Below are 27,527 nucleotides of genomic sequence, written 5' to 3'. Positions count from 1 at the left end.
GGCTCTTGATACTGAACTTTGTCTGTTTTCATCAAATTTGCCACTTCTCCCTAAGTGCAAGTTGAAGAATTATGGCATTTTTTAGGTTGGAAAAGCCTGGACCGTTGAGTTGTCTTTCTCCCAGCACTGCCAAGGCCAGCACTGCCCCATGTCCCCAAGTGCCACATCCACAGGCCTTTCAAATCTCTCCAGGGATGGGGACTCCACCCCTGCCCTGGGCAGCTGTGCCAGGGCTGGACAACTCTTTCCATGAAAACATTTTCCCAAATATCCAGTCCAAACCTCCCATGGCATGACCTGAGGCTGTTTCCTGTTGTCCTGGCACTTGTAACATGGGAAAAGAGAACAAAACTTTAAAAAATATATATTTTCCCTGGATTATAGACAGGAAGACAACATGGGGAGAGCATGCTCCAAGCAGTGAGCAGCAGCACCTTGAAGTATGGCAGCAGATGGAGGGTGATGCCCAAATCAGCACTGCAGAGGGGTGATGGCCAACACACGAAGGTCACAGAACAGCTGTGACAACTCCAGGGCTGGCAAGCAGGGACAGGAAGGAAAAAAACCCTGCAGGGTTTTCAGCCTGGAGAAGAGAAGGCTTTGGGGAAACCTTTAGAGCCCCTTCCCATAATTAAAGGAGCTTCAGGAGAGCTGGAGAAGGACTTTGGATGAGGGTCTGGAAGGACAGGACAAGGGGAATGGTTTCCCACTGCCAGAGGAGATCAGGGATGAGGAGGAATTCCAATGACAAATCCACAATATTGTATATTTTATTTAAATTAACAAAACTACATGTTTTCCAGGTTGCTTAAAGCATTCTGTAAAAACTGAACTCAACCTAAACAAAAAAAAAAGGATATATTTTAACAAGACCCAGGGACTATTTCTGACTATTTCCGAGACATATGAGTAGGGCTGAGGAATGAAGAAATAAAAAACCCACACACACACACACATGTACACACACCCCGTAAACAAATTGTTAGTGTTTGACACAAAATTTGGTTTGAAAGCTGCAGCTCCCGCTTCATGGGGAGCCTTTACAAAACACAATGCTATAGCCTAAGCTGGAAAAGAACCCACGGACACAGCTATGGGAACAACATAAATATCACGTAAGAACCCAAGGGAAAAGGGATGGTAAAGTTGCAAAGTCGAGTGTTCAGCTGGGAACGTTCCAGGCTTACAGGGATGTGCGTAGATTGAATTCACTTTGTAATGGAGTAACTGCTACAAGTAGGAACACTGCTTGGACCTGCTTTGCCTCCAGGGGCAGGGGAAGCTGGGGATCCTGGGGAGGGTAAACACAACAAACGGAACTGCTTTAAAAAAATCTAAAAGGAGCTCCAGCTAATACACAGGGAGCAGGCCTTTGGCAGAGGGGTCTGCCCAGAGTGGCACATCCTGACTGGAGGAGCCCCATGTGATGGTGCACAGCTTGGGCTGCCCACCAATCAAACCCATGCAAGATGGTCTTGTGGTGCCACCCTCTCTTTTTTCATAATGTTGAGCTTTAATAAATGCATGAGGGCAAATGAATAAATTCTGGGTGGGAATCGCTATGGTACCTGGAATTGTGATGGTACCTGGGCTGACAGGAATGAGTTTCCCCTCTCTGCCTCCTCTCAACCCTTCAGCAACACACAGCAGCAGCAGATTCTTATCTTGTAGGGCCAGAACTGGGAGGGTGAGTTTCATGTTACCAGCAGTTAACACAGGCATTTACTCCTGCCAGCTCATGAGGCTCTCTGGATGCTCCAGGCCATGGAAGGTGTGCCCTGAGCAGCGCAGACCCTTCCCCACCATTCTGTTCTCTTCCCTGAACTGGTCCAGCAGAGCTCAGCTCAAGCCTCCACTCTGGATCAGTTCCCACTCCCGTCTCTTTGCCAAAGGCCTCCCAGCACGGGGCTGAGCGAGCCCAGCGCCTGCATCTGCTCTGGGAAAGCAAAGATCCACATTAGTGCGTGACCAGCGGATTCTTTCAAGTCGGATAATCCCTGGAAGAATCCAGCTCTGCTCCAGCCTGGCAGTGCACAGAGCGAGACTGCCCAGCTCCCAGGGATGCACTGTAACAAAAGGGGAAGGTGGAGGAAGCCACAAAAGCACGGGAAGCCAAAGGGACTGAGAACAGGGAGGAGCTGGCTGTGGGATCAGCCAGCTGGGAGCTTGGGTCAGGAGTGCTCTGTTCTCCTGCACCTCAGCTCAGCATCCAGGCTGGACGTTCCCTGTATTCAGCAAACAGCTGTAACACCTGCTGAGAAAGCACTCACTGCTTCTACTAAAGCCTTACTAACAGCCTACTCCTCTCCCAGCTCTGCTTCATCCAGTGACAGAGGGTGGCTGCAGGGCTGCACCAAAGACTCAGACAAGGGTCAATACAGCTACAGTGGTGGAATTAAATGTTTTTACAACAAGGCTCCCCCCAGCAACCAACACCTCGTACAAGTTGCACACAGGAGCAAACCCAGAGTACTGAGCACATGCTCCTGCCTGAGCTCCCTGCAGCACCTTTATGCACCAGCACACCCAGCAAAATCAAACCAGCCCCACGGCAGCCCTGCCCGGGCCCCACATCCGGACGTGCGACTTTGCAACCTCAGTGCCCTTCCAGCAGGGTTTACGTGCCCGAGTGTAACACGATATACACAGCCCTCCCCCCAGGAATAACTACACCATAGTAAAGAGTTAACAAATGCTCTGCTCGCTGTCGCTGCTCTGTGACTGCACCAGGGACGGGGTGCTCGAGGAGCGATGCGGCCGGAGAGGTCTCCAGCCAGAGGGACTCGTGTGTCCTCTGCTCCCCACCCCAGGCCGGTCCCTGCTGAGGCACCTCCGTGTCACTCCTGAGCCTCCTTCCGAGCCAGCTTGTAGACCTCCGTGGGCCCGTCCACGTGGGTGATGGTGGTGGTGAGCTGCAGCTCCTCCCCGCTGTTCACCCCCAGGTCACCTGAGAGACAAAGGGGTTCCATCAGTGCTGTCTCACAATGAAATGTGGGACTGTTCCAAAGGAAAAGATCCAGTTTATTCCCTCCAGCCTTGCAGCTGCCTAAGCCACGGAGCAGCGACTTTCCTAGAAATTATTTTATTTACAGTTATTTAAATAGGATCACAAGAAACCCATTGAGGGGCCATAGCATGTCCAGAGAAGGGAACAGATCTGGGGAAGGGGCTGGAGCCCCAGGAGAGGCTGAGGGAGCTGGGAAAGGGGCTCAGCCTGGAGAAAAGGAGGCTCGGGCAGGACCATCTGGCTCTGCACAACTCCTGACACTCCTCACCCCTCCATCTGAGCTACACAGTTCCGTCTGGACAATGCTAAAAGGCACAAAAACCATCCCAAAGGCTCCAGCCAGCCTTGGCTGAAAGTCAAACCTGTCCTACCCAGCCATTAATTCAAACGCCTGCTTGGAAACCCAAACCATCATTTACAAAACGTCAAGGCTCTGAGTGTGCACTTGGGCCAGAAAAAGGCAGAGAAGGCATCCCCTACTTTGTAGCTGTTTGTCCCCATGAGAGGCCTCAGGTCATTTGGGGACATTTACCATTGGACTGGTCTTCGCCGTAGTTCTTGTGGGACGGCGCGTACAGGAACATGAGGGCGAACACGTAGAGATTCCACATCCCGTAGATGCCGGTGAAGAAGGCGCTGTTCACCTGGATCGTGATGTCCCCCCACTTCCAGTGGCCTTCTGTCACCTGTCCAGGGACAACAGACACGGACAGGCCATCAGGAAGAGCAAACTCTGTAAAGACACAGCCTTGCAGTAAATCAGCGAGAACAGCATCAATTCAACAGGACGGAGGAAATGGAGTGTAACAGGTTCAGTGAGGCAGAAGTCAGGCTGGGATTCTCCTCTTCAGACTCAGTCTGCAGGGAAAAAATGCTCCTGACAAAATGATTCCCTCAGGACTTCTTCAGCTCTGATGTCTCATTTACTGTGACTGAACTGCTGTGCCCTGCGATACCCCTGCCACCAGCATGTGCTCAGCACAGATTGGCACACAGAGGACACTACCTGGGGACACCACTGACATCCCAAAACATCCGACTGCCAAAATAGAACTTTTATAGCAGGAAAACCAGCGTGAATAATGGGGGAATTGATGTGCTGAGCATGGCTGGCTGAGGAGGGGCCAGGCTGACAGCACCAACCTGCCACACGCTGAGGGCTGTCAACATCCATGAAAATATCATCAATATTAATATTCCTTGAAGATACACAGACTGCTCAGACTGCAATGTTGCTTTCTGTTAAAGATCAACATAAAGGCCAAGAAGAAAACTAAAGTAGCTTAAAAAGAGAGCCACGGAGATGCTCTGAGGGCTGGAGACCCTCTGCCATGGAGTGAGGCTGGGAGAGCTGGGGGTGTTCACCTGGGAGGAGTGAAAGATCCAGGGAGAGCTCAGAGCACCCTGCAGGGCCTGAAGGGGCTCCAGGAGAGCTGGAGAGGGGCTGGGGACAAGGCCTGGAGGCACAGGACACAGGGAGTGGCTTCCACGGCCAGAGGGCAGGGATGGATGGGACTTTGGGCAGGAATTGTTCCCTGGGAGGGTGGGCAGGCCCTGGCACAGAGTCTGGCTGCCCCTGGATCCCTGGCAGTGCCCAAGGCCAGGCTGGATGGGACTTGGAGCCACTTGGGATAGTGGGAGGTGTCCCTGCCCATGAGATGGGCTTTAAGGCCCCTTCCAGCCCAAGCAGTCTGTGACTCCATGATTCAAGCAGTGATAAAAGCTCTTTTGTACAGAGGTGACATCGCAGCTCAGGACAAACAGGTCCAGCAGGGCTGTGAGGTCAGCCCAGGGGAGGTTGGATGCTGTCACATCTCCATGGGCACACAAAGCCACCTGAGTGTTTCCGTGTGAACAGAACACTTTCCTCTCACTGAGTTCTCAGAAATGGCTAAAGCCTGTTGGCTGATTTCTGCACGGCGCAGCCCCAACGCTCCCTGGGAGCCAAGGGCCTTTGTGCCAGCTCCAGCCCCAGCAACTGCGTGGCAGAGCTTCAAATAAAAGAAAACGACTTCTTCAAAAGCAGCTTGTTATCAAACGTGCTCAGAACAGGCCAGTCCTGTCTGAGCAGCGATGAGCCGGCGCCGGGAGCGGCTGAAGCTCTCCCGGGAAGTGCAGAGCCATCCCTCACCTGGCTCACGATGAAGAAGATGACGGTCATGGCTGCACAGGCCAGGGTGATGAGCATCAGAAACTTGAACCTAAAAATCAGCCCCTGTTTAGAGAGAAATGTCACTGGTCACATTAACAGAATCCACAAAACCCATTTTTGGTTTTAGGATAGACAAGACACGAGGATAAAAAATAAAAAATAAAACAAGGGTCCAACCCACGAAACCCCAAAGCAAAACAACCTCCACCCACTCCCGTGCCGTGCTCAGCACAGCCCACATCCTCCGTTCCCCACCCGTCTGCGCTCCTGCCGGAAGCTCCGCGCGGGGTGGGCACGTCTGGACAGCGCTGCCTTTCCATGACATTTGCTGGTGACTGATTGAGCAGCAGTTAATGAAGTGGAAGAGGTGGCTCGCTGGTGTGAGCCGGGCCACAGGGGGCATGGCCCGACAGCTCAGGGCTCTTTTAAAACAAACACGGCGGTGTCTCAGCGTGGGCTCGGGGTCTCACCGCACTCATCCTCGCCCCCAGCCCGGCTGGGAGGGAGCTGCAGCGATTCCAGCGTCTGGAAAACCTGGCTGGCTATCACAGAGTGGAGATTCCCAGACAAACTCCTTGGCTGCAATCCCACTGCCCACCACCCCTGCTTTCACTGGTTTTACATTTTTACTTACAAATTCTTTTGGTTTTGGGTGAGTGTGTGGGTTTTTTTAACCTGGTTCTGGAATTTAGGTGGAAATGTCAGTGTCTGCGTAATTACCCTGCCACACCACGACAACAAAGGACTATTAAATTAACTCTTCCACACCAGATCCTTGCTCCCCAGAAGTTTGGGTGTGGGGTGTGGCAGCAGCAGCAGCTTTCTGCACCCCTGTGCCTCCTGCTAGAAGGAAAAACACTCAGCCTCTGCTTCAAATTCTTTCAAGTGCTATTTTCTAATTTTTTTATCTGAATTCCTGATAGGTGATAACGACTTGTTTAAAGAAGAAGTGACCATAATTTAACAGAACTACTTTGGGAATGAATATTTGCACCCCTGTAGAGGCAGTAGAGTGAGCTCCTCGAGTTTGGCAACAGGCAAATCAGGTAGGACAGAAAAACATAAAAAATTGTGAGCTAAAAATGGGGGTAATGGAGGGAATGCGTTGTGCTTTGACCCTCCAGCAACTTCATAAGGAAATGATGACCCCAAAAATCCAAATTTATACCATGAGAAACCAGATGGTCTTAGCAAAACCTCCCATTAAACCCAAAAATTAATTAGAGGAGGAGAGATGGAAGTATGAAGAGATTATGGATAAAGGGAGTCTCAGAACAGACTCTGAGGTCCAAAATCTCTTTTAAGAACAAGGAATCTCTGTCCCAAGGAGGACCCTTACCTCGTAGTGAAGGCGGCGAGCCTTGCTCATGGCAGGGAGGCTCGACTGCTTCCCACTGATGTTCCTGAACACTTGGAAGACCATGAAACACAGGAAGAGAAAATAGAGGCACAGGCAGATCCCTGCGACTATAATAAAGGCCATCTGTGCAGAGGAACTTAAGGGAAAATGGTACAAGCTAACAAGAAAGCCTAGAAAACATCATCCAGGTGACCCCTTATTCAGTTCCCCAGTGATCTCCTGCAGTGCCTGAGCCACCCCCTGCCCCCCAAAGCAGGGAGTTTGCCCACATGTCCCAGGGAGCTGGCAGGAGGGAGCACCTCCCTCTGCCACAAACCAGGGGAAGGATACAGCCAGCTCTGTGCCCACCTCAGTGGTCCAGATGCTGTAGAAGGGGTTCTTGAGCTGCACTCCCCTGCAGAGAGGAAAGAAAACACCAGTCAGAGGGCTCAGAGGGCCCCTCATCCACTCTGCAGCCTGGGAATCACAGAATCAGGGAACACCCTGAGCTGGAAGGACCCACAAAGATCATTGTTTCAACTCCTGCCCTACACAGACACCCAGCAATCCCACCCTGTGGCTGAAAGCGCTGTCCCAGTGCTCCTGGAGCTCTGGCAGCCTTGGGGCTCTGGCCACTCTCTGAGGATCTGTTCAGTGCCCAGCACTCCCTGGGGGAAGAATCATTTCCTAAGGTTCTGCAGGGGAACCGTGCTGCTTTCCCCTGTGGGTGAGGAGGAAGTGAGGTGGGAAGTGTTTCCATGGCCAGCACACTTCAGAGCACCTGCAGGAGCCTCTGCTGGCTCTGGGGCATGGGCTGTGCACCCAGCCATGGGGTTCAGCTGCTGCTCCCTGCTGCAGGAGGTGACAGGAGCCTCTCCCCGGGGAGTGCAGCTGCACCCACCTCTCACACATGTCGAAGATGAAGAGGCAGAAGGAGCCCACAGCGATGGGTCCAACCTGCTTCCAGTACCCCGAGAGCCGATTCCGCTCGTTCTGGTCCTGGTCACGAGGTGGGGAGGAGGAGAAAAAGGAGAAGGAAGTTAGCCTGAAATCCCCTCAGCATCATTTCCATCAGCAAGGGAGCTGCCAGGCTCTCCTGGAAGCGGGGCTGGAAACCACCTTCCCGTGGTGGTACCCACCATCATGTGCTCCCCACAGAAGATGATCCAAAACGAGAGCAGCATGGCATAGAAGATGCCCTGTCGAATGTCTCCAAAGAGCAGCATCCAAGTCCAGTCAAATCCAATGGAAAACCACTCCACAGGGATGTTAATGAACGTCATGGAAATTCCCAGAGCAAAGATGACCCTGGAGAGGCACAAACACCATCTCTGTCCAGTGTGCAGGGAAGGACAGAGCCCCAAAAGCCAAAGCTGTGCATGGAGAGCAACAGAAGGAAATCCAGCACTGTTTGGGAAGTGTCACCTCCTGCCACCAAACCCGCCAGGACTGAGCTCGTCAGAGCAGCTCCTTTTTCACCAGGGATTTAACAGGAAAGAAAAGAGAAGCTGTGGTGGTCTCCAGCTCCCAGTGTGCCTGGGTGGAGGGAGAGGATGGAGGAGAGACAATTCCTGTCTCCCATCCATGGGCTCTGCCTGGGAGCAATGACCACGTCCGTGGGGTCCCCTGGGCCACCACGGGCCCCTACTCACTTCTCCAGCAGGACGGGGGCGCGCGTCATCAGCGTGATCCTCCTCCAGTACCACACCATGATGATCAGAATGCTGGGCGTCAGGAAGGTCTTCATGGCAAACCACACCTTGGTGAAACCTCCGTTCTGATGGATGCCCTGAGGAAAGCCAGGGCAAAGGGTTTAACATCACCGTCCTGTGCTTCTCCTCATGGAGTGTCAGGAGAGGCACACACGTGGAAGTGCATCCCAGCGATGGCTTGGCCAATGATGGACAGAGAACGGGTGCCCACTGAGCCCCCAGGACACCTGGGCAGGTTCCAGAAGGTCTGAGAACAAATGCCAGCAGACACGGCTTCCATGGCAAGGGACAGAGGGAGTTCTGACCCGGCATGGAAAAAGCTGGGAGAATTACTCCCAGGCAAGTAATGAGATCCTCACAGAGCCAAGTCACCCCTGGTGGGAAGGGCATTGGCTCATTACTGTGTTTCTCCAGCCACGCGTCCTCCCACCGCTGTCTGCAGCCACCGCAGCCGTGGTGGGAGGGCCTCCAGCTGGGAAAAGCATCCCTGCTCACCGAGCCTCGAGGGCAGGCAGAGCAAGGGTCACTGAGAGCCTTCCCAGACACGGCCACAGCCAACTCCAGACAGACCAGGCCCCCTCTGAACCCTCCTGATCCTCCTCAGCTCCTATCCAAGAAGATGTCCCACCAGGCAGACTGTGGTGGGAAGCAAAGGACACAGGGAGCTCGGAGGCTTGGGAAGAGGCCAGCTCTGGAGGGCTCCTCAGAAGAGTGGGCAAAGAGGGCATTCCCGGGGAGGAGGACAGCTCCCTGGAGGCAGAGCAGCTCGGGCCAGGAGCTGCAGCAGCTCCGGGGTGGCAGAGGAGGCCGGGGCACTCACCACCAGGCGGATGTCCTTGATCTCGCCGATGCCCACGTTGATGCCCTTCCTGTCGTTGACGGGCAGGCGGATGTTGATGAGGTAGTACTTGTGTGCCACGCTGCCGATCTCCATGAAGGGCAGGAAGTCGCAGTCGTAGTGGCGGCCCTCGGACTCCACGGTCTGCAGGAAGGGCAGGGAGCAGAACCTCAGCCCCCGGCACCAGCACACCACAGAGCCCTCCAGCTGGGAGCACTGGGAGCACCCAGAGCCTGTCTGCAAACGCCTGTGTGAGACAGTGCCTGAGGGACACTTCTCCTCGAGGTTTTGATTGTTTAGGATCACTGAGTAAGGAAGGTTTGACCTCAGACAGGTTCACATTTCAGGCTTTAATGGGAGCCTTCCAAGATGAACCCTCTACAGCTCCCCGACAGGAGGTGGGAGCCAGGTGGGGATTGGCCTTTTCTCCCAGATAAAAAGTGACAGGACAGGAGAAAACCGTCTCAGGTTGTGCCAGGGGAGGTTTAGGTTGGATATTGGGGAAAATCTTTTCATGGAAAGGGCAATTCTGTGGTTCTGTGATTGGAAGAGGACAACTCCCACTCATCCCCACGGCCAGTGTGGTTCAAATTCCTTACTTTTGGAGAGCCAAAGGTGCACTTCAGCTTCCTGATCTCTATGGCGTGTGCAATTTCCTCCCAGTCGTCAAACATGTTGTCACGATAGGCCAGCGACACATCCAGGGTGATCTCTGCGTTTTCCTCTGCAACAGCAAGGAGGCAGGAGGCTCAGAAGGTTCCCAGAGTAATTCAAAAACATGACACAAAGTTCCTTTATGAAGACAATTAATGAACTGAAGTTGAGCTATGCTGGACTAACTGAAAACAAACCTCAGAACCAACCACACACAACAACATTGATGTTTTCTGTGTGTCTTGTTTAGTTTCATTTGTCCTACAGAAGGTTTTTGGAGCTCTCCCTCACCTACAGAACACTTTAGAGCCCTCCCCTGCTCCTCCATGCCTGTCCTGACTTGTTCCTGCCTGTGCAGGTGCCCCAGCTCACACCCCAGTGACACACACGGAGCTCGTGGCCTGCGAGGTCACACACCCATGTGGGACCAGCAGCTCGTCCCCTCCTGGACGTGTGCACGGTGACACTCTGGGCTAAAACTGCCTGGAAAGGGGCTCCTGCCAGGACACTGCCAGGGGTCCTTGCTGCCAGGAGGGAATGAGGCTGGATCAGGCTGATTCAGGCTGGAACAGGCTCACTGAGGAGCCATAACTGAGCGAGTTCATGCGCTGGAGCTGCAGCCGAGGCTGCCAAGGAGCAACACATCAACACGGATAAAAACCTGAGGCAAGTCTGTACCAGCTCCACCAGCTGGAAAATCCTCCTGTTTACCAGGCACAGATCCCAGGGAAGGCTCTGAACGAGGAACACGCTCCAAAACGAGCATGTGCATGTTACAGCCCAGCCTCCTTTTGTAGGGCACCAAACTCTGACAGCCACAGCTGCTGGAAAAGCTCCAGAACCATCCACCTTGGAAAGAGCTGGGAGATGGCTCCAGAACCATCCACTGTGGAGAAGCACTGGGAGATGGTTCCAGACCCCATCTTTGCAGCCGTATTTCTGTTGGGAATACGTGGTGGCACACTCATCCCACCGGATGGGAAGGGGCGTGGATGGGATCTGTGGCTTGCAGTTCTATTTTTACGCCCCTCGGAGGTGGCTGGGTTGTGCATCTGATGTGGACACTTCAGGATTTTTCTGAGCATTTTTTTGGTGCACGTGATCTGTGCCATCCAGATCTGTATCCTGCCTCTTTCCAGAGCTGCCAGGAGCTGGGTTTCCATGAAACACGAATTTGCCATCTCAGATCCGCTGTTTAGGAGACCAGCAAAACAGATAAATGGGAACATAAGGTTGAACTTGGCCCGGCTAAAAAGAACCATGAACTCCATTTCAGAAGCCATAAAACCAACTGGAATGCTTGGGATTAAATCCAACAAAAACAGCTTTCAGTATTTCAGCTTTGCAGTCCAAATGTTGCTGCTGCCATCAAGTATGAAAACCAGAAGGCAGAAGATGAACTGCTGCGTGCCTTTCCAGGCCAATGGATTAGAGACTCCCTCTGGAATTCCATCAGTCTCTCTGCTGGGGTGACACCTCCCCTTGGAAATGGGTTTTGTGCAAAGACCCTTCAGGGCTGTCAACATAAAATATAGATATATCCATATATCCATATATTTCAGCACAGCAGACTGATGGCAGAGCTGTGTTAGTGGTTTGACTCCATCTTAAAGGTCTTTTCCAACCTAAATGATTCCATGATAATCCTATGCCAGCCCTCCATCATCAACTCCCATTGTCCCTGAGGAACAAATGAGGGCAGTGACAGAGAACCAGAAATCTTAAGCAGATTCGTGTCTTATTCACATTAATCAGATGGTGAATAGGCAATTTTCTGGGGAGGGTGCCCTTTCCTGCACAGCATTATAAAGATTTGAACTGAGAGGGAGCAGGACTGGATTGGAGCTCAGGGATAAATCCTTCCCTGGCAGGGTGGGCAGCCCTGGCACAGGGTGCCCAGAGCAGCTGTGGCTGCCCCTGGATCCCTGGCAGTGCCCAGGGCCAGGCTGGATGGATTTGGAGCAGCCTGGGGCAGTGGGAGGTGTCCCTGCCAGGGCAGGGGTGGCACCAGGTGGGCTTTGAGGTCCTTCCAACCCAAATGAGGACAAGAAACACCCCTGGAGGTTTCCCCCCCTGAGCTCTGTGACCCCCCCAGGGAGGGACTCCCTGCTCATGCTCCGAGCACCACCAGTGTCATTTTTCCCACTGGCATTTTACTGCCCAGGAGCTTTTCCATGAATCACTTTATAGGACAATGCTTGCCCAGGATATCTTCACTCATATTACAATGGCCTAAAAATAGTGGAGTTGTTTCAGGAGGGGGCTCTGTGCCAGCTGCACACTAACACAGCTGGCTGGGGAGAAACCTATGGCAGGCAAGCAGAAATGCTGGAATTATTTCCATTACACTTCCATGCTTCACCAGCTCCCTAAAATTACAAAACCTTCCAAAGAGCCCAAGGCAGGGTGAATTAGAAAAGGAGGCTCGGCACTCTGCCCTCTCACTGTGCACAGTTGCTTTGCAGCTGCAAAGAAGCTCCATCTCCTTCTTCTGGCCCCCTTCTTCCCCAGTTCTGGGAAGGGGTTTTAATAATTGAGTGCACAATGCATCAAGAAAGGAAAGGGACAGCACAGAAATAGCCTCTTCCTCAGAGGAGCAGTCTGAGTCTCTCCCAGCTTTCTGGGAAGAATAAACACAGGGAAGTAGCTCAGCTTCTAAGCATCTGCATTCCAAAAAATCTGTATTTCAAAACTACTGGAAATCCAGAGTTCCCATGGTGAAGGTGATTAGGGCTGATTGCTCCTCTGAAAGGGGAGATCCCACAGGGCATTCCAGAGGCTCAGCCCCTGCCAGGCTTTCTCAGGGCACCTCACCAGGGCTGCCCTTCCCCTCTGCCCCAGAAAATCCCTTTCTGGCTGGAGGAGAGCTGACACAGGCCATGGATGAGGAGAGCTGACACAGATTCTGGATGAGGAGAGCTGACAGGTCCTGGGTGAGGAGAGCTGACAGGTCCTGGGTGAGGAGAGCTGACCCAGGACTGACTCCAGCCCTCTGTGGATGAGGAGTCAGCCATGAGCAACCAACATTCCCAAGAGGCACAGGCCAGCTGCCCCTGCCCCAGCAGGGTTTTGGCACCCAGCGCCCTGAAAAAACCAAATGCAGGTTTATTCTGTGCCTCGGCCTTGCTTAGGAACTGCAGGGGAAGAGAACAACCAAGGGCCTTTGAGGAAAAAAGCAGGAGACAGTTTGATGTGGCTCAGCAACATCCCTGGTGAGGGCCAAGGGGAGCTGGCAGAGCCCAGGACCCTGCACAGCACCTTCAGGCTCTGCAGGGGAGCTCCAGGAGAGCAGGGTGTGCCCCAGGCAGCAGCTTCTCCAGCAGTGCTGCTTTCCTGGATGGTCTGAGGCAGCTCCAAGACAGTTCTGAGGACGGTGAGCAGAGGCTCCAGCAGCTGTGGTGCCTTCCAGGAGTGCCCTGGTTTGGCTCCAGCCCCTGCTGGCATCGGGCACAGCAGGAGGAGGGCTCAGAGCCCCAGAGAGAAGAAACTTGACTTGTTGCTTTGAAAGAAGAACTGAGGTTATTCCACATCCTTATCACTGTCCCTTTACAGGAGCTGTCCCAATCACCTGATCAATGCGGCCCTTTCATTTAACAGCAGGGGACAGACATACAAATGCAATTAATTCAGCTTAACAAGTCTGCTGTTTATTTCTTTAAGAGCTGTTACAACACAATCCAGCAAGCAAGAAATGTGTTACCAGTCCCTGAGATTCTACACTTAATTCACGTCTGCCTTCAACTTGGCACTAAGAGTTGGAAAATCCCCAAACCTCCTTTTTATTACCCAGGGGGTGGCCCAAGATGAGCTTTTCTGCTTTGAGATCTCAAAAAACCCCTCCCACCTTTGCAGGACTCACTCACTGAAGGGCACAAAGCTGAGGCAAGGGCTCTGCTCTTGCAGCAGAAGCGCTGCCAAAAGCTGGGTTAGCATTCCAGCAGCCTGCTCCAAGGGCTCAGCCAGCTCCTGACTCCAGCATGGTGGTTCAGCTTGAAAATCCGTGGAATAAAGAGCTGTTTCCCTAATGAAATCATCTATGCAAGTGGAAGGAGGTGAGGCCTTAATAAAGGCACAAAGCTGCTCTCTCTGTATTTCAGAGATAATTACAGGGATAAGAATACAGGTGAAAGCTTTCTACAATCTCATTTTTAACTTATCTTAATGATAATGCATTAAATCATCTCTGTGAGTGCCAAGGTTGGATGGGGCTTGGAGCAGCCTGGGATAGTGGAAGGTGTCCCTGCCCACGGCAAGGGCTGGAACTGGAGCTCTGAGGTCCTTCCCAACCCAAACCAGTCCAGGATTCTGGGATAAACACCTGGAGGAACAGCTCCACGCTGAGCAGGAAGGGGCTCAAGGGCACAAATGTGGCTAAAAAAACTCCTGACCCCAACCAACTCCCTGAACTGATCCCACCCCACGGATCCCTGAGCATGGAGCAACAGCCAGGCTGGAGCCAGGGCAGGAGCTCCACACACCCAGCTCAGCCAGTCTGGAAAGCAAATTGTTTATTCACTGTAGCTTAGATTAAGAGAGGGATTTCCCCCAAACACTTTAAAACATGCAAACACATGGACAGCTTCCCTGCCAGGGAGGGCCAGAGCACTCCTGCCCTTGCTGCTCTCAACATAATTTTGCAGGTTTTATTGAAGGATTATTTCTGAGTTTGGGGGAAAGTTGTGTGTTTTGGGGAGGGGGTGGGAAGGGAGTGTGTTATATATTTATTTGGTATTTATATGATAACTTCAAACTGAAAGAGGGGAAATTGGATATTGGGAAGGAATTCCTGTCTGTGAGGGAGGTGAGGGTGCCCAGAGCAGCTGTGGCTGCCCCTGGATCCCTGGCAGTGCCCAGGGCCAGGCTGGAGCAGCCTGGGACAGTGGGAGGTGTCCCTGCCATGGCAGGAGTGGCACTGGGTGGGCTTTGAGGTCCCTCCCAACCCAAACCATTCCAGGATCACCAATTCCAGATTCAGTAAGTGCTGCAGCACCACCTCACTGTGTGGCACCAACACAGCTCACAGCGCAAGGCCAAAACCCCTTTAAGGAAACAGAGGCAGGCAGCAGCTCCCTCTGGCAGGCACTTACTGAGGTCGTTGTCCATCTTGAAGGCGATGTCCAGCTGCATGATGAAGAGCATGAACTGGAACCAGGGGCTCATCTCCTTGCTGGGCAGCGGGATGTGCACGGCGAACACGATGTCGTTGGCCTCGATCTGCCGGCTCACCGCCTCGTCAAAGTCCTTCAGCTTCTTGCAGTGGTTGGGTCCCCAGGGCATCAGCCACTTGGTTTTGTGGTGGTTCTTCCTCACGTCAATGCACTTCACTGACATGTAGGGGACAGCTGTCGTGGGGCTGGGGGCTGTGGAGGCAAGAGGAGCACGCTTGTGGCATCTGCAGACATCTGACCCAGCGGTTTCCCCACCAAAACTCGCAGCTCCCCACTCGACTCTTTGAAGGCAATTTGAAACAAATGCACCCAGTGCCGCTCCTTCACAGCTCTTTGATCTCACAGTCAAGTAATTAAGTTTATTACATCCACAGATGTATTACTGACTTTGTAGTGGGATCAAATTAGGATTAATTGAAGAGCTGGGATCTGCTGGTTCAGTCTCAGATACCTCAGTCACACAAAATCATCCTGATTTACTGAAATTTTTTCCTTTCCCTGTGCTCACTCAAGCAAATCCACACAGAAAGCATGTGCCCAGGGAAACCTGGATGGATAATCCCAAACCTCGTGGTCCTGCAGGGCAGGGCAGGATTTACCACGGGGATTTGCACCATGCAAGGCCACACATCTCCTTGGGCAGGAAGATTTTTCTCCAGGGCAATGAGCGGCATGGGAAAGGAGACTCTGCAGGTGATTTTCACATTGTCACCATCCTCATCCTGATCATCCAGGACTTCCCTTACAGATCACAGCCCGCCAAAAACTCCAGCAGCAATAACACCACCCCACAAACTCCCAATATTCCAAGGAGGAAAACAACCCCAGAGTGAGCTTCACCCTCCTGCTGCCCCCAGCCCCGCGCTGCTACACCCAGATGATTCAGCCCTGGCTCCCTTGTAATTTGGGCCCAGCAGGATCATCCCAGCAGCTCTGGAGCTGTTTGGGATGGCAGCCAGGATCCCTGTGGAGCACCTTGCCTGCTGTGCCACCTCGGCACAGGGTGACATCCACACGGCTTCCCACGGGTGACTCAATGCCAGGCGGGAGGAAGTTACTCAAAAGCCAAATGTTTATAAACTGCATTTTTTCCATTTTTTCACAGCACTGAGTTTCCTCCAGCTCCAAAGACTCAGGGATGCTGGGATAAGGGTGGGCTCCAGGGGACTGGCGCGAGCAGCTGGGCAGTGCTGGGTTAATGGTTGGACTTGCTGGCCTTAGAGGGCTCTTCCCCCTGAAAGGATTCCAGGAGTGCTCCCAGATTCAGCCCGGCTCTCTGGGATGCATTGTTGCACTGCTGCATCCCAAACCCTTGCTGCACTCGGGAATCACACAACACTCAGTAATTAAAGCAACCCCAAAATCAAACAATTCTTGATATCAGAATCAGGACATATCCTGAATTGTTGCTGGCAGCCTCGGGGCCGTGCCCATTCTCTGGGGAGCCTGGGCAGTGCCCAGCACCCTCTGGGGGAAGCAACTTTGCCAATGTCCACCCTAAATACTGCATCAAGAAAGAGCAAAGTAGAATAAAACAAAGCATTCAACAAACAAACAAAAGTCCAGCTAACACAACACTCATGATGTGCCCATAGTGCATAAAACACTGCAATAAATGTTGATTCCTCCACCGTGCCTTGATGCAGAGCCCAGTAACCACAGCTGAAACTGCAGCTGGAAGGGAATATCAGGAATATTGCTGTGAAATAAGCCAGGCATTTCAGATGAGTGCCCTGAGCTCTTTAACTCTGACACATTCTGGGTGATTTCGAAGGCATTTCTGAATTAAGAGACAGCGTTCCCTCTACAGAGAAGCCGAATGTTCCTTGCTTTGATGCAATTCATTATAGCCATAAATACATGTTTTCATCACTGCCTGATTATGATTTTAAACACTTGGCACGCTCCCTGCAGCCTCCCCTCTGCCAAAGTTACAGCTTTGAGGAGCATGAGACAATTACTATACATATTCCTCGTCGGGAATCGCGCACCAAACAAACGTCGGCACTTGGCTTCCATTACTGATTTGGCTCCTGGCCCATTAAATCCAAGCGAGCGTTGAACCAAGTGGAAAAACAAATGCTTTGTGGAGCTGCAGCCAAGTCAGCCAACAGCATTACAAAGTGCTATGCAAAACAAAGCTCGCAGCGAGGGATTTGGGCTGTGCTGTGGTGCCAAGGGCTGCTCCAGCCCCGCTGCCCCCTGCCCCAGCCCCGCTGCCCCCAAAAACCCTAAAGTTTGTCTCATTCCAAACCCCTGCCATGGCAGGGACACCTCCCACTGTCCCAGGCTGCTCCAGCCTGGCCTTGGGCACTGCCAGAGATGCAGGGGCAGCCACAGCTGCTCTGGGCACCCTGTGCCAGGGCTGCCCACCCTGCCAGGGAACAATTCCTGCCCAATATCTGATCTAAATTTCCCCTAAATTTCTGCCTCTGCCTCTCCTCCAGCTGGGCCTCTAAAGGTGCCCAGCTCACTGCAGAAATCCCAAATGTGTCCCAGATTACAGGGGCAGAGCAGATCCTGCTGCTCCCGGTGATGGTTTTAGCCATGGAAAGCTGAACAGTTCACCAGTGTGGCCACCACTGCCCAGGGAGGGCTTCCCATGGACTGCCAGGACATCCTCAGCCGTGTCTCACCGACTGAAACAAATCCTGCACAGGATTTCATCCTTTCAGTTCAGCCAGGAGGCCATGGCAGGGTGCTCAGGGCCTGATCCCACCAGGACAGCAGAAAACAAGGTCCAAGGGGCTTCCCTCAGGAGCTAGTCCTCAAAAAGAAAACCACATTGCTTCTCTCATTTTAGACTTAAATCTTTAGGCTAAAAAAAAATTACTGACAGAAGTGAGCTCAATTTTTTAGCATTTTAGGCAACCTAGGTTTGGTAATACCCATCACTCAGTACTTTAATTTCAATAAATTAAGCAGATCTTCAAAAAGCTCCTGTGATGAAGCCTCAAACAGCTCCTTCCTCCTGCACTCAAGTTCCAGGATTTCCATCCCCTCCCAGCTCCCCACCAGCCCTCACCTTGGGAATCACATCCTGCACCTTCCCATCCAGCACCTCCAGCACTCCCATTAACCACCGACCCTTGCTCCAGCACCATAAACAAGCCCTTTGGAAACTCTCAATTGCATTGTGTCCACATTGATTAAAGCCTGAATCCCCCTGACCTCGGGGGGATTTAACTTCTCCCGGCAGCGGGAGCATTCTGCTTTTCTACTCAATTACCCCCTTCGGAGCCAGCCAGCACTTCCCAGCGAGCACACACAAAGGGCTTCTGCTTCATTACCCTAAGCGACTGCAGGGTAGGAATAAACAAGCTAATTTATCACCGACAGACCCAGCTTTTCCAACTGGAACAGCCACAACCTGGAGAACACCATACGTGCACTCAGGATTATAAAGATGCATTTATTGCAGCATGAATTTTTCTTTTCTGCCTCCCTCTCTCCTGACCTCGACAGCACCAGTTTAATGAATTTGAGTGACACAGAGGCTTTTAATTACTATTTCTTTGATAGTTCTTATTTCACAAAGCTTTTTGGAACACTGCAGCAGCTTTTATATGCAGAATAATTATATATTTAAATAACCCCACTGCCGACTGGAAGCCCACTCCCCTTGGGAAAGGTTTTTCTTTCTTATATTTGACTTCAAGCTTTATCCAGACCAAAACCCTTTAAAGCCCCGGGGCACCAATTCCATCCTGATTTACAGTGGGAGTTTCCAGATATCCTGTTGCAGCTGAACACCCATATTTCTGTTGTTTCCAAGACATTTTTTTCAGTACTACAGGTTTCTCTGCCTTTTTTTTTTTTACTTTTTAGACCATAAAAATGAACCTGTCCCAACCACCAAACCCAAGTTTGCTGGATCAGAACAGAAACTTTGTGGCTGCCCTGTGATCCCTGGAACAGGGACAGGCCTGGAGCAGCCTGGGGCGGTGGAAGGTGTCCCTGCCATGGGATTTTGGGTCCTTCCCAACCCAAACCATCCTGGTATTCTGTGACTCCACAATCCACTCATGTATTGCTGGGCGCTCTCATGTCCCAGGGGTTGTGATTTTCCTCAAGGTTTGTTCTCCAGTGCTGCTTTTGCGGCTTTGCTACCAGCAAAGCCTTTTCAGAGCAGCACAAACTGGAGGGGTTTTTTCCCAATAAATCAGTTCTCAAGGAGCTGCAGGAGCAGCCATGCCCAGAGCCCTTAGAAATGAGGGAGCAGGGGATTCCCAGCTCCCTGATAAGCAGCCAAAGGCTCCTGGGGAACAGAGATAAGGAATCCTTCCCTCAGCCCCAGGCAAGTCACAAAGCAGGGAAATCTTATGAGGCACAACTTGCTGGGAGAACTGAATGAATGATCTCCATAATTCGCATCCATATTCAACAGCAGCAATGAATACAAATGAGGTGAGCAAGAGCAGAGCTCCCTAAATGCAGAAACGGATAGTCAAAAATATTTTATGTAAAAGAAAAAAAAAGAGGCAAGACTGATTTTCTAATTGCCACAGAGAGCCTGATCTTCTTCCAAGTCAGTTTTCCAGGGGGATGAGATGCATTTCCTGCAACGCCCAGCCAAGCTGTGAAATCCCTGCACACAGATCCCAGGGAGCAGGAAGGGCTGTTGATATCCAGCAGCTTTTCTGCTGAGCCTGACACTCCCCGGGATGAGACACCCTGGAAACTGCCCGAGCTCAGATATGTGAGGAATCCCATCTCCATGTGAAAGGGCCGGGCCCTTCCCCACTGGACACCTTGGGCCCTTCAAAGGCTTTCCCAGGCTATCAGGGAGGTACAGCCCGACTTCAAAGGCCCTGAATGTGATTTACCAAGGAAAAGGCTTCCTGTGGAGGGGCTTTCCTCACAAAGGGCAGGGAGGCAGCAGGAGCACTGCTCAGGAAGGGCTCAGGTCACTTTAAATCAACAGAGCCAGGCAGGACTGAAGTTGTCACCTGAGCTGTGGCAGGTTTGAGTTTGGAAGTGGAAAGTGAAAAATCCAGCACCTCTGAGGATCCCCAGCTCTGCCAGTCCTGCCTGGGAACTCTCTATTTCTGGCACTTTTGCCCGTTCAGCTACAGTTACAGCTGCTCAAAAGAAGAATCGAGCAGACCTAAACTAAACAGACATGACCTTTGGAGTCTGCTTTCTCCTGGGCTCCCAGCGCCTCTGCCAAGGCTGCAGCACTGCAGGAATGTGTCTATACAGAGCATCCATTGGCATTCATGGCCACGGAGCACCGAGCAGCTCCTGGAGAGGCCCTGGATGAAAGGAAGTCAGGCACACAAAAATGTTCTTTGTCCCCAGCCTGAAACACTCTTTCCTATCCGTACCTTGGAAATCCGAGCGCTTTCCCTGTCAAAAGATCAGCTCAGCCCGAGGAAGGTAATGAAATCCCAGGAAAGAAAATGAAATCCTGGAAACTGGGGGCTCGGGAGCCAAATCAGACATTTAGATAATGAGCTGGGATTGTGGAGAGCTGCTCAGCCATGGCCACACATGACTCATTATCTCTCTGGGCCAGACACACAAGGAAGTTTGAGCTCCTCCAGTCACAACAATTCTGTTTTTTCCAGCCTAAGCCAGGGAAGGGAGCAGTGAACCTGCACCTCCTTAAATCCATCTCCTCAGCCCAGAGGACTCATGTGCTAAATAAATCCCTCCACTTTTCCAATCAGTTAAATTTGTAAAGTGGCCGGGTGGGCACTGGACTTGCAGCATTTCCCCGGCTGTGGACCTGCTCTGGGCTTGCCTGGACCACAGGGAGTTCTCCTGCATTCCCTGTGCTTGTCTGAACCAAGGATCTGTGATTTGGGATAAGGCATCTTGGAATCGCAGGAGTCTGAGTTGGAAGGCACCTTTAAAGTAATTCACATAAAATAACTCATTAAAAATTCACTTTCGAAAAGTTCTCAAAGCTGAGATGTTGCTGCACAGAGGTCTGGGGTGGGGTTTTTTTCCTTTTAAAAAATACTTTATATATATAAAAATTCCAGGATGAAAAGGCAACTAGAAAGGGACACCAACAGCTCCCCACAAAGATCATTTGTAATCAAAAGCTTCACTCTCCAAGCAACCAAGAGGCATCAAACCCACTTAAATCCAGTCAGATTCTGCACACACAGCTTCACCCCAGCAGCTGTCAGGAGGACACCGCTGTGTCCCAGCTCAGCTCTGGCCTGGAGCAGCTGTGGTGACCTCCACTGGAACATCCCAGTCAAAACTCCCAGCAACAGGCACAGCCAGGTGGACGCTGCAGCTGGTCCAGCTGAGGAAATCATGGAATTGTTTGGGTTGGAAAAGCCCTTTCAGGCCAGCGAACTGAACTGTTCCCAGCACTGCCAAGGCCACACTGCCCCGTGTCCCCAAGTGCCACATCCATCCACAGGGCTTTTAGATTCCTGCAGGGACGGGGACTCCAAACGTCCCTGGGCAGCTGTGCCAGGGCTGGACAACCTTTCCATGAAGGAATATTCCCAGATATCCACCCTGAGCCTCCCCTGGCCCAGCCTGAGGCCATTCCCTCTCCTCCTGTCCCTGGAGCAGATCCCAAATCCCCCCGGCTGTCCCCTCCTGTCAGGAGCTGTGCAGAGCCACAAGGTCCCCTCTGAGCCTCCTTTTCCCCAGGCTGAGCCCCTTTCCAGCTCCCTCAGCCCCTCCTGGGGCTCCAGACCCTTCCCAGCTCCCTCAGCCTCTCCTGGGACTCCAGACCCTTCCCTGGACACGGTGCAGCCCCTCAGGGTCTCCCTTGTCCTGGGGGACCAACACTGCCCCAGGACTGCAGGTGCAAGGTTTGTCCTCCTGCCTTGTCGGGGCTGTCACAGCCTGCACAAGCCTGGAGCCATCCCGGGACAGCCCTGCTGGATCCAGGGAAGGCAGAGCAGGCAGGGGCTCCCAGGAATGCTGGCGTGGCTGAGAATTATCATCAGCCTCATTCCTCACAAACGATAACAGAAACCATTCTGGTGATCCCATTCTCCTGTAATCCACACATGCCATCATTCACAGCAGTATAGTGGAGACAAGGCTGCGTTAGGATTAATTTTGTGGATCTTGTTCTATCTCCCACTGCTGCATCCCAAGTGAACACATCACACACAGCCCGGAAGCGTGACCTTTAAACAAGATGTTTTCCACGAAGGGAGCAGACACCAGGAACTCTGGGGGTTTCAGGCAGTGACAGCCCCACTTTCTGAAGCCAACAGTTCATTACCATAGCACAGCAAAGAAACAGCCCAATAAAATTCTCTTTGGGGTGTTTGCTCCCTCTTGAGCTTTGCAAAGCTCCCTCCAGGCATGGGGACTCCACCACTGCCCTGGAGAGTCTGCAGCAGGGCTGGATAACCTTTTCCACAAAAAAAAAAAAAATTCCCAAATATCCAACCTCAAACTCCCCTGGCACAACTTGAGGCTGTTTCCCCTCGTCCTGTCCCTTGTTCCCTGGGAGCAGAGCCTGGTCCCCACCTGGCTGCACCCTCCTGGCAGGGAGTTGTTGCCACAGGAGCTTCCTCCTGCCACAGGAATTTCTCCCATCCGTGTGCACCTCATGCTTTTCCATCAGACAGCTCTGGGCAAATCCCACCTGAGAGCTGATAAGGGTCCTGCTGCTGAATAAAAGAGCTGTTGGAAACGTGAAAGTTGCATTAAAACTCTGGCATCACACACTGACTGCCCAAAACTGAGCTGGGCACCAGAGGTGGCAGAAACCCCCTGATGTGAGGAAAATCAGCTTTGTGGTGGTTGTATCAGGTACCAGCGTGCTGCATTTGGGTATTTTGGACTGGCACGAGGGATCTGTTAAAATAGAGCACTTAGTCATTGTTTTGAAACATGACCTAAGTGCCTGCGAGGGGAAAGGCTGGCTCGGCAGCCCTGTCCCACTCGCGTACGTATTTTGGGTTGTCTAGACCTGGGCACACCAAAATAACCGGATTTTGGTGTCTGTTGGGTGCGCTGGATCAAACCAGGGCAGGGCCACCGTGTCAGTGCCACCTCTGCTCCCGTCCCACCTGGTGCCACCCCTGGGAGCAGCTGTGGGGTGGCCCTGGGAGCTCTCCCAGCACGGCTCTGATCCCTTCGGAGCGCCGGCCACCCCACCGGGAACACACCACATGCCTGGGAATCACCACAGGGGTCAGCCCCAAGGCCCTGGAGTGGAGTTTCCAGGGATGCAGGGAGCCCAGAACAAGGCAGGTTCCTGGGAAGAGCTGCTCAGCCTCCCAGGCCGTGTGTCACCCTGCCAGATGTTGGGAACCACACCTAGGTTACACGTGGAACTCTGTTTCACAAGCACCAAACTTCCCTGGATTTCCAGCTCCCAGGAGGGCTGGCTGGGAGCTGCAGGCTCAGGGAGGAGCCTCTAAATTCCTTAAATGCATCAGAAGGGGCAAGTGCTGCAGAGGAAAAAACAGTTTGGATGATTGATTAGAGCAGTTTGATCTGAGAGAAGATCAAAGTGGGGATTTCCAGGAATTAAAGCACTTCTGAGGCAGCAGCTCCTAGGACTCGAGCACAGATAGAAAATGCGTTTGCTCCAGCAGGATGGAGTGACTTAGCCTGTGCAGGAATTCCAGCAGGACGGAGTGACTGAGGCTGTGCAGGAATTCCAGCAGCCCCAAAATCAAAGCCCCAAATCCCTGTCCCTGCTGGCCCCAGCCCATCCAACCTGTCCATGCAGCTTTCCAGCCCTACCTGGGACACCCAGCCAGGATGGGAGGGCCTGAGGTGGATGCCCAGCAGCAGCAGCCAATAAAGCAGGGTATAAACCAGCTGGAAAACTGAACTAATGTAATTTAAATTCTTTGATCTCTGAATCCCTTCAGAACTGAGCAGAAACATTTGTCTTTTCCCTGTAAAGCCAACCATAAACATCTGTTTGTCACATCTGTCCCCAGATGCCAGCACAAACAGGGCATTCTGAGCCACTCCAGCCTTTGGAACAAGCAACTATTTCAATTTAACAGCAAGAAATTGCCAGGAAAACCCTTCTAAGATGAAGTCTGGCTTCTCTGCACAGCACAGGCCAAGACATTTTATCTCAGGGATCCGCAGCAGGTTCAATAACCCGCTCTTGAAACAGCTCTTAAAGAGAAAAAAAGGAAGGAAAAAAGCTAATCCTGATACACTTTATCAGGCCTGCAAGAACAGGAAAAATGAGTTTTAGTCAATGTGTGCCAGCAACTCCCTTGTGATGGAGGTGAGGAAGTAAGAGAATGAGGGAAACTGAAGTTTTCCAAAATTAAGTTCAGTGGAATTTTATGGTTGTTAGAGGCTGATAATTCAAGGCCACGAAGGCAAAGCACTGATGGGCACCAGGAAAGCTGGAGCTGTTCCCTCAATCCTTTTAAACACAAAGAGCAGCGCAACTTCATTCTCCCGGCGAAGTGCAACAAAGTTTCAGGGTGAATCTGCCCCCGGTTCCTGCTGAAAATCCCCAGAGCTGGGCAGGGAGGCAGGGCTGGAGCCCGGGGCAGCGGGGGATGCTCCGCAGGGCGGGACAGCCCTTCCCGCACAGAAAGGCAACGCTCCCACCCTGCAAATGGCCAAGGCAGCCAGATCCACGCTCCCATCACTGCAGGGAGCCGGCGCAGAGCTCGGCTGCTTTCTAGTAAAAAAAAAAAAAAAAAATCCCAGGACTGCCCCAAACTCGCTCTCCTCCATCTTCCTCCTTCCATCCCTCAGGGAAACTCCCCTCGCCGCAGGGCTGTGTCCCAGACCCCATCTCCCTGCCTCTGGCAATGCTCAGGGATAAACAAACACGGTCTGGCTTTAAAGTGCCGGGTGCGGAGCCGGGGGGTGCCAGAGCCGAGGGGAGTCGGGGACGGGTTTGAAATCCCTCCCTGGGCAGCCACGAGGGTTTTCCATGGGCAGGAACAAACCCAGGCCGAGCCCACGCGGGTTGGGGCTTCCTCTGGAAGGGGATCGGGAACGGGGCGTCCCTGCTGGAGCGGGAGGTGGAACGGAGAGGGCTCCCCTGGGGAGAGAATGGGGAGGAGGAAAGGAGGGGACCCAGTCAGAGGGGTCGGGGGAGGGGAGAGGGGACAGGGGACCCCTCCTGGAACGGGATCGGAGGGAGCGGGGGAGTCCCCGCAGAAACGAGCCCGGACAAAGCGCGAATCCCAAAAAACCCAGAGCCGGGACGCCCCCTCGCACCAGTCATTCCCCTTTTTCTTTTCTTATTTTTTTTCCCTAGACTTTTTATTTTTTTTTTTTTTTGTTCTCATTCTGGCAAAGGGGAAGGTTTCCTCCCGCGGCCGATTCGGAGGCCGAGGCACGGGGAGGTGCAGCGCCAAGAAGGGAGGAAAAGATCCTTTTAAAAAAATAAATTATTATTATTTTCTAAGCCAACTTTGAAACGCGAGGCTCCCTGCGCGTTCCGTCGCCATACTGAAGCTTTCCCACTTCCCTCTTTCTTTAAGTCCAGGCTGAAACCAGGCCAAAAAAAAAAAAAAAAAAAAAAGGGAAAGCAACACAAAAACTTTTCCTTGGCCGGCTCCCCCCGCAGCAGCCGCGGGACGGGCACAAAGGGCCCGGAGCCGGGATCGCTGGGCTACAAAAGCGGATAATGAGATCATGGGAGCGAGTCAGCGATACTGTAACCAGCACTAAACAAGCGGGCAGCGGCGGCAGGAGGAGGAGGAGGAGGAAGGCAGCGGCCCCCGGGCGGCACTCACCGATGAGCCCTCCCACCAGGAAGGCGATGACTTGGAACACGAGCAGGATGCCCCCGACGATGCAGAGCTTGCGGGTGCTCATGTTCTCGATGATGGCCCCGGCCATGCTGGCGGGGCTGTGCGGGCCGGGGCGCTGCGGACGGAGCGGGGGCCGCGGGCAGCGGGCGGGCCCCGCTCGCCGCCCCAGCCGTGATTGTGCCGCTCCCGCCGCCCGCGGCCGCTTTAACCGGGCGGCCACACGTGACCGCCGCCCCTCCCTCGCCGCGCCCCGCCCGGGCCGCCACAGCGCCGGCGGTGGCGATGGGAGCGGCGGTGGGAGCGGGAGCGGGAACGGCACCGCGAACGGCACCGGGAACGGCACCGGGAACGGCACCGGGAACGGCACCGGGAACGGCACCGGGAACGGCACCGGCACCGCCGTGCGCTCACCGCAGCCCGGCACCGGCCCGGGGATCGGCCCGGGGATCAGCCCTGCCGTGGCAGGGACACCTTCCACTGTCTCCAGCCTGGCCTTGGGCACTGCCAGGGATCCAGGAGCAGCCACAATTCCTGCCCAGTCTCCCATCCATCCCTGCCCTCTGGCAGTGGGAGCCATTCCCTGTGTCCTGTCCCTCCATCCCTTGTCCCCAGCCCCTCTCCAGCTCTCCTGGAGCCCCTTCAGGCCCTGCCGGGGGCTCTGAGCTCTCCCTGGAGCCTTCTCCTCTCCAGCCTGATCTCACCATCAGATTTTCCCCGCTGCTGTCCCATCCCCATGGCTCTGGGCAATGCTTTGTCCTTCTCCCAGCACTGCTTTGGTTCACCCCAGCTGCTCACACTGAGCAGTTTCCCCGGTTCTGCTCCTGTCCATCCATCCCCATCTCCAGAGGAGGATGCTGTGTGCCCATCCCACCCTCGGGAAGCTGCTGGCCTCCTGCTCTGAGCTCTGTGTGCTCATGGAGTTCTTTGCATCCAGAACGAGCTCACCACCCCCTGTCATCACCTTTTATGAGCAGGACAAGGGGAAATGGATTTAAACTGAAGGGGGAGAGTTTTAAATCAGATATTAGGCAGACTTTTACAGTGAGGGTGGGGAGGCCCAGGAAGCTGTGGCTGCCCCTGGATCCTGGAATTGTCCAAGGCCAGGTTGGACAGGGCTTGGAGCAGCCTGGGACAGTGGGAGGTGTCCCTGCCATGGCAGGGGTGGGGTGGGATGAGCTTTAAGGTCCTTTCCAACCCAAACCAGTCTGGGATTCTGTCTCTGGTTTTTATTTAGTGGATACCTCAAGGATCCGTGCCCTGGTGCCTGTTGCACATGGAATGATGGAATGCAAGCACATCACCCTGGAGGACTGAAACTAGACAGGGCATTGCCAAAAACACTCCAAGACAAATTAGCCCTGAAAAGAAACAACTGATAACAAAAATACAGACAAGAACCAAATGAAAGACAGGTCAAAGATGCAGCACAAACCAATCATGAACTAAAGCAAAATCAGGATAGAAAGTTGGGAAAGGCTCCAACACACCTTGACTATTCTGTGTAAGAGCACTGTCTGTACTCAGGGTTGTGTTGGTAGATGTTACAGCATAATATAAGTTGGATAATATAAGTTGGGATAATATAAGTTGGGATATAATCACCAGGAATAACTTCAACTATTTTGTAACTGCTGGACAATTTAATCTTTAAGAATATTGCAAGTTTTACCTTTTTGTAGTTTAGTCTTAGCTTTACTTTCTCATTCCAGCTCTGACTTCTTTGTTAAAAATAGCTCCTAATGGACGGGTCCTTGTGGCCATTATGATCCCACTCAGATCAGTCACATGGATTTGTTTCCAAAAATCAAAGCCTCTTAGTGGCTTTCTGCCAACACAATTAAAGTCTTCAAATACCAAACACTTTATACTGAAATAAAAAAAAAAAAAAGAAAAAATGCCACATAGAACAATTGCTATTAAAAAGGCTTCTTTTGAAATATCTAATAATAATTTTTTGGATGTCTGTCTGCCA

At 52.7% G+C, this 27,527-nt stretch overlaps 1 protein-coding gene across 1 annotated transcript; it reads right to left on the bottom strand.

Annotated features, from left to right (window-relative positions):
- Positions 1 to 752: 752 nt before the first annotated feature.
- Positions 753 to 25,756, bottom strand: WLS (Wnt ligand secretion mediator). Its single transcript, XM_063406863.1, has 12 exons — positions 25,538 to 25,756; positions 14,790 to 15,062; positions 9,648 to 9,772; positions 9,031 to 9,192; positions 8,151 to 8,287; positions 7,638 to 7,806; positions 7,400 to 7,497; positions 6,850 to 6,913; positions 6,499 to 6,642; positions 5,139 to 5,222; positions 3,540 to 3,693; positions 753 to 2,947 (listed from the first exon to the last, which is right to left on the bottom strand). The coding sequence occupies exons 1-12, from the start codon at positions 25,641 to 25,643 to the stop codon at positions 2,838 to 2,840; spliced, it is 1,626 nt and encodes a 541-aa protein (XP_063262933.1). The 5' UTR covers positions 25,644 to 25,756; the 3' UTR covers positions 753 to 2,837.
- Between the last annotated feature and the right edge of the window lie 1,771 nt (positions 25,757 to 27,527).

Source organism: Prinia subflava, chromosome 10, assembly GCF_021018805.1.
Source record: "Prinia subflava isolate CZ2003 ecotype Zambia chromosome 10, Cam_Psub_1.2, whole genome shotgun sequence".
Classification (NCBI taxonomy): Eukaryota; Metazoa; Chordata; class Aves; order Passeriformes; family Cisticolidae; genus Prinia; species Prinia subflava.
Note: the sequence above shows the minus strand (reverse complement) of the source record. Positions and strands in the feature narration are given on the sequence as shown.

What these genes read in the sequence shown, in the direction of transcription:
- WLS (XM_063406863.1), bottom strand. Translation starts at nt 25,643, where the DNA reads ATGGCCGGGGCCATCATCGAGAACATGAGCACCCGCAAGCTCTGCATC. An exon ending in AGGTGGGCACAGAGCTGGCT is followed by an intron (nt 6,643 to 6,849) that starts GTATCCTTCCCC and finishes TCCTCTGCACAG; the next exon opens with ATGGCCTTTATTATAGTCGC. An exon ending in CTCGCCGCCTTCACTACGAG is followed by an intron (nt 5,223 to 6,498) that starts GTAAGGGTCCTC and finishes CTCTCTAAACAG; the next exon opens with GGGCTGATTTTTAGGTTCAA.